The sequence below is a fragment of the Centruroides vittatus genome, unplaced genomic scaffold (genome assembly GCF_030686945.1).
Source record: "Centruroides vittatus isolate TY-2023 unplaced genomic scaffold, ASM3068694v2 contig_1258, whole genome shotgun sequence".
Classification (NCBI taxonomy): Eukaryota; Metazoa; Arthropoda; class Arachnida; order Scorpiones; family Buthidae; genus Centruroides; species Centruroides vittatus.
The window spans coordinates 9049-22825 of record NW_027120806.1 but is presented as its reverse complement, the minus strand read 5'-3'; the positions used below and the strand labels follow the sequence as shown (position 1 = coordinate 22825).

The window sequence follows — 13777 nt, the reverse complement described above, 5'->3', positions numbered from 1 at the left end:
AGGTTTGCGGAACACTGGTTAAATAAGAACCACTGGGTGAAGTGATTTACCGATAGTGACTCCATACACTGCACTGTTTGTTAATATTCTTCACTTGTATATCCATTTTTTCATCCCCTCACTAATGGCCAAATGTATACAACTACCGAACATTGTATTCTCAGCGTGGCTAATGGGCTGGCTGCGTGATGTTTTCCGATATTTTTTATTCTCGTGTCTAACAACTAAATAGAGACTGGTTTTTTCATATAAGACCTTCCTGCAGGCATCTTTTCCTTTATAGACAGCACATATACATCGATGCATTAAACTGTCAATCCAGTATTTATTTCTCTCATTAGATGATTTATTTGTAAACTCTTAATTTACTATAAAATATTCAACTAGTAATGAAACACAATTTTAGCTGAACACGGAAGAAACTATCGGGTGATGTGGAAATCAACAAGCAAATTCTGTACCAAGTAATTAAACAAATAATAATCGATCAACGTGTCTCTAGTACTGGAAAACGATTTTCCTTACTCGGCAAGAGTCAGACTTGTCACTTGATGCAACTATGTCTTAGAACATTGAAGTCCTGCTCAGGCTTTCATAAGAACGAGCCACAGAACAAAGTAACTACCGACAACTTTTTCATTTTCTGGGATTTGATAAAAACTTGAAGGAGAACGGTAATAGTCTAGTTGAAACTAATGAATCGATAAACGAGAGATCTCATCTCAAGCTAAAAAGGGTGAGGAACCCATAAGACATTTGGGATATGAAAACCCATGACTACACTTTGAAAATTTGCCGGGGAAAAAAGGAAAACGTAATTCTTTTGAGTAACCTTCACTCGCGGGAACAGACAATAAAAAGACATCAGACTGGGTAATCTTTTCCAAGACAAATTACGAAGTAGACGTGCTTGATCAAGTCTTGAGAAAGTACAGTGTAAAATCACGAAGTCGTCATTAGGCTATCCAGGTTTGACTCCGCTCTCGTAAACACGGGGATGCTCAACCTCAACTGAATGGTAATGGAAAATGTCAAAATGCGTGTTTTGCAAGGATTGAGTGCATAAATAAGTTTCGAAGAAAAACACTTTACTTTCTTCCATTTTTATGTGTATATTGATTTTTAATAATTTTTTAATTTAATTACATGGATGGATAGGAATAACGAAGGATGATTCAGAAGAATGTTCATGCTTCTTAGACAATAAAACTTGAAAATATTACCCAGAACAAATGTCACATTTATTAACTAAGATCATTTTTCCGTTCAGTACATTCTGCGATGACTCAGATTTTTCGGGAACTCATCTGTTAATAATAATATCCACAAATACAATAAAATTAAATTTTTAAATAGAATACGAAGGTATATAGCACGAGTGTCTGGAATAGATAAAATGCTTGATGCATGCAGCGCCAAAAGTGCCAAAGCGATGTGTGTTGGTAAAAATATTCGTACGTCTTCCGCGTGTCCCGAAATATCACCATACAATGTTTGGTTGCATTTGGTTGCAATAACAGTTGAAGCTAATAAAAGTTATTAAACAGCTCTAGCCATCGTTAAATTTAATTACGATTAACCCTTAAAGTCAATACTGTGCGAAGGTTTTTATAACGAAACAATACTGTAAATTCGACAATAATTTTCCTTACATTATTTACAGTATTTCTCACATTTAAAATTGATTTAAGATAAATGGATCTGATTACAGTGTTCTGCAATGACAAACAACAGATCGATTTCTCAAAATCCGTCTTGTGTGAATGTAGCGACAGAATAGAAATAATGCTACGTTTTTATTCAAAAACAACATCAGTCTTTCTTTATTTACCGTACTCCTCGGATATTTTACAACAAATAAAAGAGTGAGTTTCCGTAATTATCTTTTAAATATTTGCGTTGGCATATTCTAATTTGCATTAATATTGTTATCTTCTGCTATATTATAGATATCTGGAAGAAGGACGAGAAACCATAAGATCAATGCAGAATGCAACGGACATATTCTGCATAAGCAAACGATTAGGCCTACGAAATTTCAATAAAGCGTGTCGAGATTTCATGACCGATCCGTCAAGAGTTAAAAACGTGTGTTATGTACATGACTTAGCATGTCAACAGAACGACAAGCGATTACAATATTTGTGCTGGAATATATTAAGTTCGAAATGGCAGGATATTTTCTCATCGGACGAATGGATGAACTGTGAAGCAACAACCATCGATAGACTCGTTCGTAGGCCAGTAAATATACATATTGACGAAACAGACATCTTCACAGTAGTTTTAAAATGGGCCAAGAAAAAAATTAATAGTGAAAAATCTCTGAGGCAAGTCATAAAACCATTCCTTCCGTACATACGATTTCTGACAATGCCGGAATGGTTTCTGGAATCTCATGTGTTCGTCGAACCGATCTTAACGGACGTAGAAAGAGATGCAATAAGATGTTACTTGCAAAATAAGGATTTCGAGGAGACATGGTTTATTCCGGACAGCATTTGTGACATTACATGCCCAAGAAAGCACGAGTTACTCTCGTCCTGGTTCTCTTATGTGAATCGTAGTGCATACTTTATTAACGCAACAAGGAGTATGAATAGAAATACTCGATTCATATGTGACATAGTTGCTAAGGAAGATTGTTTTATCAACAAATTGTATCTTCCTATAACACATTGCAGGAAAGAAGGAATAATTGTAATCTTAAATTTTTGTGTTAACGTGAAGTTATGGACGAAATCGCGTTACAGAACAACAAGTAATACGAACGGGTGTGTTTTATTGAACGGTCCTCTACGGATTCTAAGGTTTACATTTTTTCGATTGATTGTTAAAATTCTTGAGAAACACATCATTGAAGAAAATAACATAATAATAAGTCCCTCGGCAAATTACTACAATCCACTGGAAGGAATTCAAAGTTTTAAATATTTGAAATCTGAAATGAAATTGAAAGATGAATTTGACTACATTTACTTCGATGTTATGCCCTATTTTTAAAAACGGATTCACAAATTATTTTTCGCTTTTATTAAATAATGTTCATCTGGTAATATTTACAAAATTATGGGTTTTAATTTCGAATAATTAAATTTAAATTTTCACTATCGAAGTTTCTTGAGTTATTTAAGTTATAAATTTTGATTGTATCCATCCTGTAGGCCCTAAAAGAACCTTTTCTTTTTAGACCCACTGTATCAATACATTCGTCCATTCTCACAATTGGACGTCTCGGTGGTGAAAGACGGAGCGTAACACATTTTAATCAGATTATCAGTGAAAGTTCTGTGGGGGGTTTCCGGATTCGATCCTGCCTTGGCCTCTTCGGCTATCCACCGTCTATAGGCGGATTAAAAGTAGGATCGGAACCAAACACCTTTAATAACTCACGTTACTTCTGACACTTTCGAGCGACTAAGGGCTGTTTCACACTATGACCGACTGGACCAACTGGCCCGACCCGACCGATGCTATAATCGGTTCGACTAGTAATAGAAGCATTCACATTGAGTACGATTATATCTCGGTGGCAGATTCGCAAGGACCAATCGTAACGGGTGTTAGAAATCGTTTTAAGTTTTTTTAATTTTTTAAAATATTTTTGTAATCTACCTGATTAAACTTTGCAGATACGATCTTATTGGCTGTAGTTCGCCGACTGCTCCGACCCGACTACAAATATTTAACTTCTTAAATTGTCCGACTGGAACGACCAGTCGGTCGGCCGACTACTGTTGCCATGGCAACACGACTTCGAGTCGGTCATAGTTTGAAATAGTCCTAAGCCCAACATGTGAAAATAACGACAATTCGTCTTTTAGATGCAGTTTTCTGATTACGACTCACTGTAGACAAAGCTTGAATAAGCAACCTTTTCTTTCAAGTGCTGTTCTTTTAAAAATAAATTTTAACACCGAAAACAAATTAAAATTATATTATTTAAAAAACACGATGCTAATCTTAGGTGGAAAGAGATTTTCAGCTCAAATTATTCAATAATTTGACTTTTGACAACAGAAATAATTGCAAATAAAACAAAATTTAAAGATATTCTTTACTGGTTTCTTCGGACTCGCACGGAATTATGTCAATGTTTCATTCCGTTTAGTGTAAATTTCAAAGATCTATAATGTCATAAGAAAATATTATGTTCATTCACTTCAAACTGTAATAAAAATATAAAGGAAATATATATAAAATGAAAAGTAAAAAGTAGTCGAAATTTTTATTGTATGAAAGAAATTATACAAGGATTTATGGGGAAAAAAGTACATAATCAACTTAATTATTGTACATTTTTTCTTCTCATTTAATGTAATTTACTTCAAACAAATATTATTTGATATTGTATAAGGGAATACAGAATTCCGAAGAGGGAATACAGAATTCCGAAGAGGAACTACGAAAAAAGGAAATTAAACTATTATGCGTTGTAAAAAATTTCTGGAAGTTATTTTAATTTTTCATTCCTATGAGCACTTAACAGGGCCTTTTCATCAGGCCCATTACGGGTTCGGTCAAACCTAATCCACGGTAGGACAGACTACTAGTGAGGAATAAATCCCGATAAATCTGAACGGCCATCCCCAAAAAATCCAGGGAGTTTTTCGACCTGCTCGGATTCGATGTGGTGTTCCCCAGCGTGATAGGCTGATATCTATCTCTATCGGACCAGGCTTATATCTATGCAAAGAAGACAATTGCCTATGTCGCAGATCCGATAGGATTTCTTAAATCCGTTTGCAAATTCACATATAAACAAAAGTATACGAATTTAAAGTGTACTGTACAATGAACGAATCGAACATAGTGACATTAAATTAAATTATAATTCTTCATAATAAATGTAACAAAAGTATTATTTATTTTTTGAAAGTCCGCATTCCAAGCTTTGTGTAGGACTCGAAATGTTCTTAACCTGGAATTTCCTGTAGAGTAAAGCACTCAGATTAATTTATTTTATTAATATTTACGTATTTTAAAAGTATTATGTCGGAAAACTTACCATAGAGTGATTCTTTTATTAACTCGTGTCGACTTTCGGTAGTGTCGAATCTTCAGACGAGAATAAAACTGATCTTTCAGCTGTTACAAGATTCAATGAAAAACAACTTTATGAATATTAATTTTGAAATTTTTATCGGGCAACGAAGTTTATAGAAGATATCTAAAATAATTGTTCTGTAAATACAAATTTTCCAGATCAGATCACACGAAAATCCTTTCAGTATAAATTTATATTATATTGTTAGAGTTTTATTGAAATTTATTGATGTGAGCAACTGATAAATCCGTTAAAGACCAAGAAAAACCAAAATAATAGAGGATTTTGTGCGAGATAGGGCGTGGCAAGTCTTGTGGGAAAAGTATGCGACGGCTGTTGGAAAGGAATTTCATGTAAGAAGTGGAATTTCAAACCTCAATTTATGGGTTTGAGAAATTCCACAAGAGCCTAAAGTCAATGTGTGAAAGATCAAACGGAATCCACTGAAGTCAGGAGTGACATCATCTGTGACTTCTGAATCAAAGGAATCTTTCGATAAACACGCAAGAGGTCATCTAAAGATGAAAACGTTTTGTAAAATGTGTTATATAAAAACGTATACATGTGTGGATAGCTTTAGAAATCTTATCTGAATTTTACGAAAACTTGCAATTTGCATTGTTACTTATGATTTCGGCTTTATTACTCAATGTTCATTTCTGAAATTGACTTCACTACATTATAAAACAGATAATTTGAAGCTTATTGCATAATAATCAGCAATGTACTTGAAAACAAGTTTTTATCACCACAGATCGCAGTTAATCCATTTCTTGAATATATACAAACACACACACACACATATATATAATAGATATTATAGGATTGATTCAATATAAATTTCTTTCAGAAAAAAAACACGTAAAAAGTACCAAATCAATTATTTAAAATTTATTTTGTATACTAGTACATTCTATATATTAACAGGACTTATTATACTGGAAAACTATGGATGCAGATATTTAGTCATACAGATCAAAAATAATATTCTTTATTTAGTTCACCTGAACACATACACTTTAAACATGTGTTTCGGACTTGTTTGTACCTCCTCAGCAGGCCTTTAAACGACACTTTCTATAATTAACAATAATCAACAATTAAAACCTGTTTCGATACAACTATTACTAAAATTAATTAAGAATACAAACATTTCCCGACAATAAATATCTAAAATTCTTACAATTTTTGTATTTCCGGTCTTCTTTACATTTCCACTTAAACTTACGACCCACAGCAACCATACAATTCTAAGCATTCCTAATTTTTTACATTAAAAACAGTTTAAAACAATAAATTGAGTTATTATCTAAATTATTATTTTTATTCACTTACTTCTTCTTTTGGTTTGTTCGTTCCACGCAATTTTGTTTCAAATACACTCCCATCTCATCGTTTACACTTCTTCCTCCCCCCTTTTTATAATGCTTAACCATGATTGGTGGATCTCTCTACCATTGTTGTTATTCATTTTGTTTGTTTGCTTAATTATATTTAAATGCTCGTACAGTTGTCTTTTAAAATTATTTTTTATTTTTTTCCCCTTTTTTCTAATTTTTACCGTATTTAGATCTATTGCACAACCTTCTGTATTACAATGTTCCGATACTGCCGAATTTGCATATTTTCCTTTGATTGCTCTGATATGTTCACTTAATCTTATTTTTAATTCTCTTTTAGTTTCTCCTATATATGTTTTATTTGGATTGCAATTACAATCAAATGAATATACTATTCCTTTCTCCTCTGTTATATCATATTTTTCTTCTTTTCTGTAACATAATTGTTTTTTAGTTGATTGTAATTTTTTGGAAAAAGTATCTACAATTACTTGTTAATAAGACATTAAATTTATTGATATAGGCCATACATGCCAGCTTGGTGAGTCTTAAGGTAAACTCACAGTTGGAACAACCGACGAACATTTGGGAGGGAGGACGGAGGAAAAATTCGCTTTCTCATAAGTCATGAAGCTAATTAAATCCTTTTTGAGGGGCACAATTAATTTTTGCTCATTTCTTCTACCACGGCAGATGCGGCTTTAATTTGAGTGCAAACGAAGAATTACATAGGACTAAATTACAGCATCATCATCCAATAATAGGCGATTCAGCTCAGCTAATTCTTCGCAGATGTTACTTACATCGAAATAAGTTACGTCTGATATTTTCAATATCTTTTGCTGTAAATTCTAATCTAACCGCTATTGCAACATGCGAGAGAAATTTAAAGCGAAACGTTTTATACTTCAGACGTGAAATAGCCATAATAAGAGAAATAAGCACAAATGGCAGTGGAGATTTGGACAGCTGGATATCTGCTTTAGTCCCCTTTCTGTTTCGAGACGGACCAGACCTTAACTTTTAATGCACAGGAATTATCTTCTCGCCGTCTAAATGCGCTTTTACCTAATTTCGGTTACAGAATGGGATGTTTGGGAAGTCAATAAGTATCTGTATCACGATCTTCTTTAGACGAGGTTAACGGAGCAATTTGTTTTCCTTTAGGATCGAGTAAAAACTTCCACGAATTATAATAATAGATGACTGTGATGCCATCTTGTATTCTGTTATCTATTTGTGAAAACCCGCTAAAAAATTAGATAATGTAATAAAAATTTCTTGATGTAATTATTTGTCTCCAAGCCTTGTCCTCCCGTGGAAAATTCTGCCAACGTCCATTATCTGTACTATGCTTTAGATTGACATTATAATATCTATATATCCTATAGGAATAAATATTTAAAACACAAAGATGTTATGGTATTCTAATTTTACGTACCTTTTCCTTCTTACAATATGTTAAAATGTTTCGTGAAAACAATATTTATATATATGTTACACCATATACTTAGCCCAGAATTCAACCGTGCAGAAAAATTGTATTACTATTATTAAGTGATTATTTTTGTTTTATCATCAAATATAATTGACGTTATTTCGCAATATATTTAATTTTTTATATAAGAGGACAAGAGTAAAGCCCCTTTCTCCTTTACCCTTTTTACCCTCTTAATCGAAAATAAATAAGTGGAAAAGGTTTTCCCTTTACTTGTGAAAATACATACGAACAGAAAGTAAAAGCAGAGAACACTAGCATTATTTATAATCGCTTAGTTATTGATCAATTTTAAATTAGCCTTAATTTAGCTTTGATGAAATTATTACGAGTCATCATTGTCACGTTGCATGCCATTAAAATTGACAGAATGCCGAGTTCGGTATGAAGACGTCAAACGAAGATTACACAATGAGCCACTTATAAAAGAATATCAAAGACAGAAACTTTTTCATATTCTTTTTTAAAAGCGCATTTTTTTATACAAAAAGTTTAACCTCTCGTTGATCTACTAGCCCGTAACAAAAAAGTTAATTTTATATTGTTATTATGCAGTTATTAATTTGTTGCGATACACAACAACAGCGGATAACGAAGCGAAATTCGTTTATTTTTCACCTTTAACATCGTCGATTCAATTTCATATAAAAAATATAATACTCGAATTTCGTCAACCTATTCCTTCAACACGTAAGGCAACACAGGAACATCATATTATTTACTCATAAATAGTTGATTGGATATAAAACCACTAAATATTGTAGCTGGTTTCGGGCCCTGACCAATTGCAGGCACGTGACGTTTACCGAATTTACTGTCCGCGTCTAACATCTAAACACAACAGTCACCTTACAATAGGAAATCTCTCCCTGCAGATACACTCTTTCGCAGATTGCACTCGTCTTACGTTACGCTACCTCACACAACAACACTTTATTCACTTAAAAATCGCCAAATATAAAACAGTAGTAAAAGTAGACCAAGTATAAAAGTCCCGAACATAAAGTCAGAGAAAGTCAACCGCGGATCAAATTTGTTCCTGTTTCAATTCTATATAAAGAGCTGTAATTCGACTGTAATTCGCAATACTAAATTGTTTCACCCAGAATCTCCCGCTGAAGAGAAAATGTTAGAAGAATTCTTTTACAATCTATCAAGGGAAAAGCATTGCTACAGCCCTCAACTACAAGAAATGCATTCACAATTTCGAAATCTCTACTTTCTCTTAAAAAGTATTTCGTCATGCTTATCAAGGGAAATTGTAATATATATATATTCAGTACAGCAAGAAGAAAAAATACACCTTAAACATAAAGTTACTGTATATATATGTTTAAAGCTTGTACGTTTAAATTATATTTTAAGCTCTATAAATGAATTATAATTTATTATTTTTATAGTAATTTTTATTTACCATTGAAAACTATAATACTATTATAGAATGACTTTAGATAATTTTTGTGAAAAAGCCGATTTAATAATTCATTCACAAACTTTCATTCAAAAGATTTAATTTATTAAATACATCTTTTTAACATTAAAACATCACATATTTATTATTCAGTTAAAGATTCGGGAAGCAACTGAACAAAATAAATCAAACAAATGTCGATAAAATTCACAAATTTCGCTCAATGTAATTATTTTGGTTTGTAAGGTCCAATAATCTTGCGAAGTTCATCCAATTCGGGAATTCGTTCCCATTTTTGATTGATCGTAATCAGCTGGAAAATATATGTATATGTGCTTAGTTAAAATTTATATTTAAATTTCACTCAGAATTTATTCTTCAGATCGTTTCAAAAAGTCATTTTGTTCATAATATCTGTTGAATAATAATACAATTAAGACATTTTTAATTTAAGTGCGTCTACACTTTTTTCATTCGTATTATTTTTTCAAGAGGAAAATTATTGATCTTACACAATTCTAATTATCGCTTTAATCTACTTTACACTTTGAAAGTGGTATTTAAAAATAAAAAAAATTGTAATAGAAAATTCATATTAAATATAAAGTAGCTATTATACAGGAAACGTCGAAGGAAAAATGCAGAACGGTCAACTTTTAGATTAATTTCAATATTTAAATAGTGAAGGACCATTGATCCTATCCGGAAAAGGGCCTATTGTTCTATTTTTTAAAAAATAGATTATTTCTATAACAGAGCTTTTCTAAATAAACTGCACTTCATATAGTTAATAAAGAAAACTTTTTAAAACGAATAAAAATCCATATTAAAATCCTACCTTCTGTGGTTTCTCGGGATCCACCAATTCCCATCTCGGACAGCCTCCTTTTACAAATCTGTAATTTTATATTAGAATAAATTTGTTATTTAATTTATAATCTTATACATTTCTAATTAAAAATATCAAAAGTAAATACGAAATGAGACATAAAAAAACACATTTTTAGTGTAATAAACGTTTTGTGTATTAAAAGAAAAACGTTCAATTCATTTAAAGTAAAAACATGTTCAAAGGAATTTTACATTTTATGAAACGTCACGTACCTTGCATCCAAGTTGTAAAATAAATGATATATAACAGAAGAGACCATTCCTGCCGCAGCGCCTGCCGTAATAAAAACTAATGGAACGAGCTGTAAAAAATCAAAAAGTCATTCACGTTTCCTTTTATTTAAGCAATTTATGATAAATATTTCAATAATAAATCATACAGAAATAAATGAAAATATACAGCACTAAAGAGTTACTACGATACGATTTATAAGATAATTGTTTTTTACCAGTTTGTATTATAAAAATAAAAAATATTAACGTCGTTTATTTATTTTAAAAAATCCCAAATACAATTCATCGATAAAAGAAAACATCATCGATGACTTCTAAAGTTACTAAAATTATTTCTATGACTGCATTGTGAAAACCACGGATTAATATACTCAATAAATAAATATTTATGTGTTCGTCATAATTTAACGATATTTTACATATAACTTTCATACATTCTAACTCAAGTAAAAAAGTATTCATTCCAATTCACTCGTTTTCTTTTTACTTCGATCATTTAAAAGAGGTTTAGGAATAAGTCTAGAATATCGAGTTTAATAACTATTTTAAGTTGTAGCTAGTAACATTTTTCGGGATTTCAATTATCTTATAAATAAACTGAAATACATACCTCCGGATGTGTTCTCATTGTGCGCAGAGAAAATAACTTTCTGAAACTGTCCATTAAGGGATCCCGCCCGGGACAGGTACCACGAAACTTTTCAAAGCCCATTTCAACTTTATTCTATAATTTAAAAGAGTATTGAATATTAATTTATCGTCAACAAAACATTTCTTATTTAAATTGCTTATGTCTAATATATTTCAATTATCTACATAAATTTTAAAATTAAACTTTTTCTTACGTATAAAGCCTACCGCGCACTAAATTCAACGTTTATTTACGAATCCGAACTATGTAAACTGTCGCTATTCAGAGGGAAAGTACAGGAAAGTCTATTGTCAAAAACACTTTAATTTCGAGTTAGCTAGGTACTGTTCACAACAGTTATGATACGCGATCCGCGTTACAAATCGTACTGCAGCAAAAAACGTGAAACTCGGATTCAGAAACTAATTCAGAAACTCGCCATGCCTTAGCCTATCTTAAAATTATGAAAGCAGACATAAGAGATATATAGAAGAAACTAAGTGAATTGATACCTCTTGTCTCAAAATGGTGAGTCTTCGTTGGCGATCTTCTCGTCGAACGTAGTCCTACACACGAATAGTTTTCAATAAGTGGCTCGTATTTACCGGTCCACCGGTATATATCCTTCTGTCCAGCTTCCCCCGCTGGGTTTATTGTCCCTCTAGGCAACATATCGCCAATACAAAAGCCATTAGGGAAGACACGAAAGAGTACCACAGAACATTCTAGAAATGTATATGAACAACGAACAATGGTTGCGTTAACTGAAAAAGCCTCTTTGTTAAAAGACAGTTAAGCTATTTCGCTTTAAGTTCAGTTAGCAGCCGTAGCGCTAAATGGTTAGCAGGGAGGTTCACAAGCGCCGAAGACAAGTTTGGATGGCTGCCACCGTAAATTATACGCATATTACGTACTATGTGTCCAATGTAGCTTGTCACATACGAAATTCCATTTTAAACTGGTTATCGGAAATATTAGAAACGCAGTTTTTCGCATAATCGGGCATTAATATATTCCGATTTATTAGTAAAGGCGCATGTTCTATTGTTGTTGTTTACAGTTTTACGCAATTTCGTATTTTCGTAATCGACTGACTGCCTACGATATTTTACAGTCTGGGCGACAATTATGCATCGTTTTTGACTAAATATTTTACTCGTTTAAACAACGTATACACAACAATAACCAGTAACTGAAATGTACAAGTGTTTCCCACTAAAAGCGGAAATTGCTTACAGCGCCTCCGGCGGCTTAACTAAAGTAGCTTTACCCTCCATTATCTTTAAAATCGAAAACAAAAGATTTCATTAATCATTCAATATGCCACTTTGAAATCTGATTGAATGCTGAAATGTCGTTGTTATAATTTTTTAAATAAATGAATATTTATAAAAACACTATAGAATAGTTTTGAAACATTTTAAATTATATTATAATTGAAAATATTTTAAAATAACTATTATTATTATTAACGCTAAAATTCCCGAAAATATCTGCCAATATTAGAACATTGCTTTTAACATATAATACAGAATATTCCTCGTGTTTCTGAATTTATCCCATTTTGACATTCTTGGTTGTGATCCTTATTTCAGCGGCGCACTCAATATTTTATCCTGGTGAGTCGAGTTCAATGGACAAAATATTCTTTAATGCGAATTCAATAAAATTATCAACTTACTTGACAGCCAATTAATACCTAATATAGAAATTGAACACACGACACAATATAAATAAATAAATAAATAATTTAATAAGGAAATGACTTCTGGAAAATTCACTAGTGTTTCTTTTTCTTTTACTATTTTTTTTTTTTTTTTTTTTTTTTTAACTTTTTTACCGCCCAGTGGGCACTAAGAGGGCCTCTTATAGCAAGCCCATTATGGGTTCGGCCAGGCCCACAATAAGGCGGCCGGGTGGTGAGGGACATATCCGGACGGACCATCCCCCGAAAAATGCCTGGGGATTTTTCGACCCATTCGGATTCGATCCCGGGTCCCCCAGGGCGGCAGGCTGCTAACCTTGACCGCTCGGCCATCCGGCCGCTTTCTTTTTACTTCGTAAAGGTGTCAGGTCCCCTTCGCTCCATCCCAGTTCTCCACTGTTTCGAATCTTTTTTCAGCTTAAGTATTGTAATTGTAACATCCTGACTTAATCGCTAATATCGTCAGCTGTACTTAATTAAACCGACAATAAATGTCGCTTTAAGACGCTTCTGCGCAATTTGCGCAGAGTCGGACGGACATTTTACATTTTACGTTTACCAAAGGACTACAAGACCTTCACCAATAGGTATAGCCTTGAAAAAGGAAATATGAAGGGTTATAACAGAAGTGAGAAGAATGAAGAAAAGAAAAAAAAATGACAGGAAAGTGTGAAACGTGAGGCTTTAGAGCACCCAGCCGATTGCCAATTATTTAAAACATTAGATTTAATAAATGTTTTATCTTTATACAGGTTATATAACATTGTGATAGGAATTCTTCTGTGTATTTACTAACGTATAGAAGTAATTGATAACAAGGAAATTGTTAGTTATATATTATTGTCGGGAAAAAATGATTATAAATTTAATTTTTTTTTGTAATTTTATTTCAGCACCATGTTTTTGTAAACCCGCTGAGGAGGGACCAGTAGGTCCGAAATACAAAAAAAGTGTGTAAAGTGTGTACCGGTATAATACAAGGTGACCAATAAGGATTGTTTGTTTTCTCCGAATAAAGTT

General features: G+C 32.5%; 1 protein-coding gene and 1 long non-coding RNA gene across 2 annotated transcripts; one reads left to right on the top strand and one right to left on the bottom strand.

The window, feature by feature from the left end:
* The first annotated feature begins 1662 nt into the window (after window positions 1-1662).
* Window positions 1663-3082, top strand: LOC136988521 (uncharacterized). Its single transcript, XM_067286394.1, has 2 exons — window positions 1663-1865; window positions 1950-3082. Exons 1-2 carry the CDS (start codon window positions 1696-1698, stop codon window positions 3001-3003), a joined length of 1224 nt encoding a protein of 407 aa, XP_067142495.1. The 5' UTR covers window positions 1663-1695; the 3' UTR covers window positions 3004-3082.
* A 6423-nt stretch (window positions 3083-9505) lies between these two features.
* On the bottom strand, window positions 9506-10486 carry LOC136988514 (uncharacterized). Its single transcript, XR_010882772.1, has 3 exons — window positions 10401-10486; window positions 10135-10192; window positions 9506-9609 (listed from the first exon to the last, which is right to left on the bottom strand). It is a non-coding gene; the product is annotated as an uncharacterized lncRNA (long non-coding RNA).
* Between the last annotated feature and the right edge of the window lie 3291 nt (window positions 10487-13777).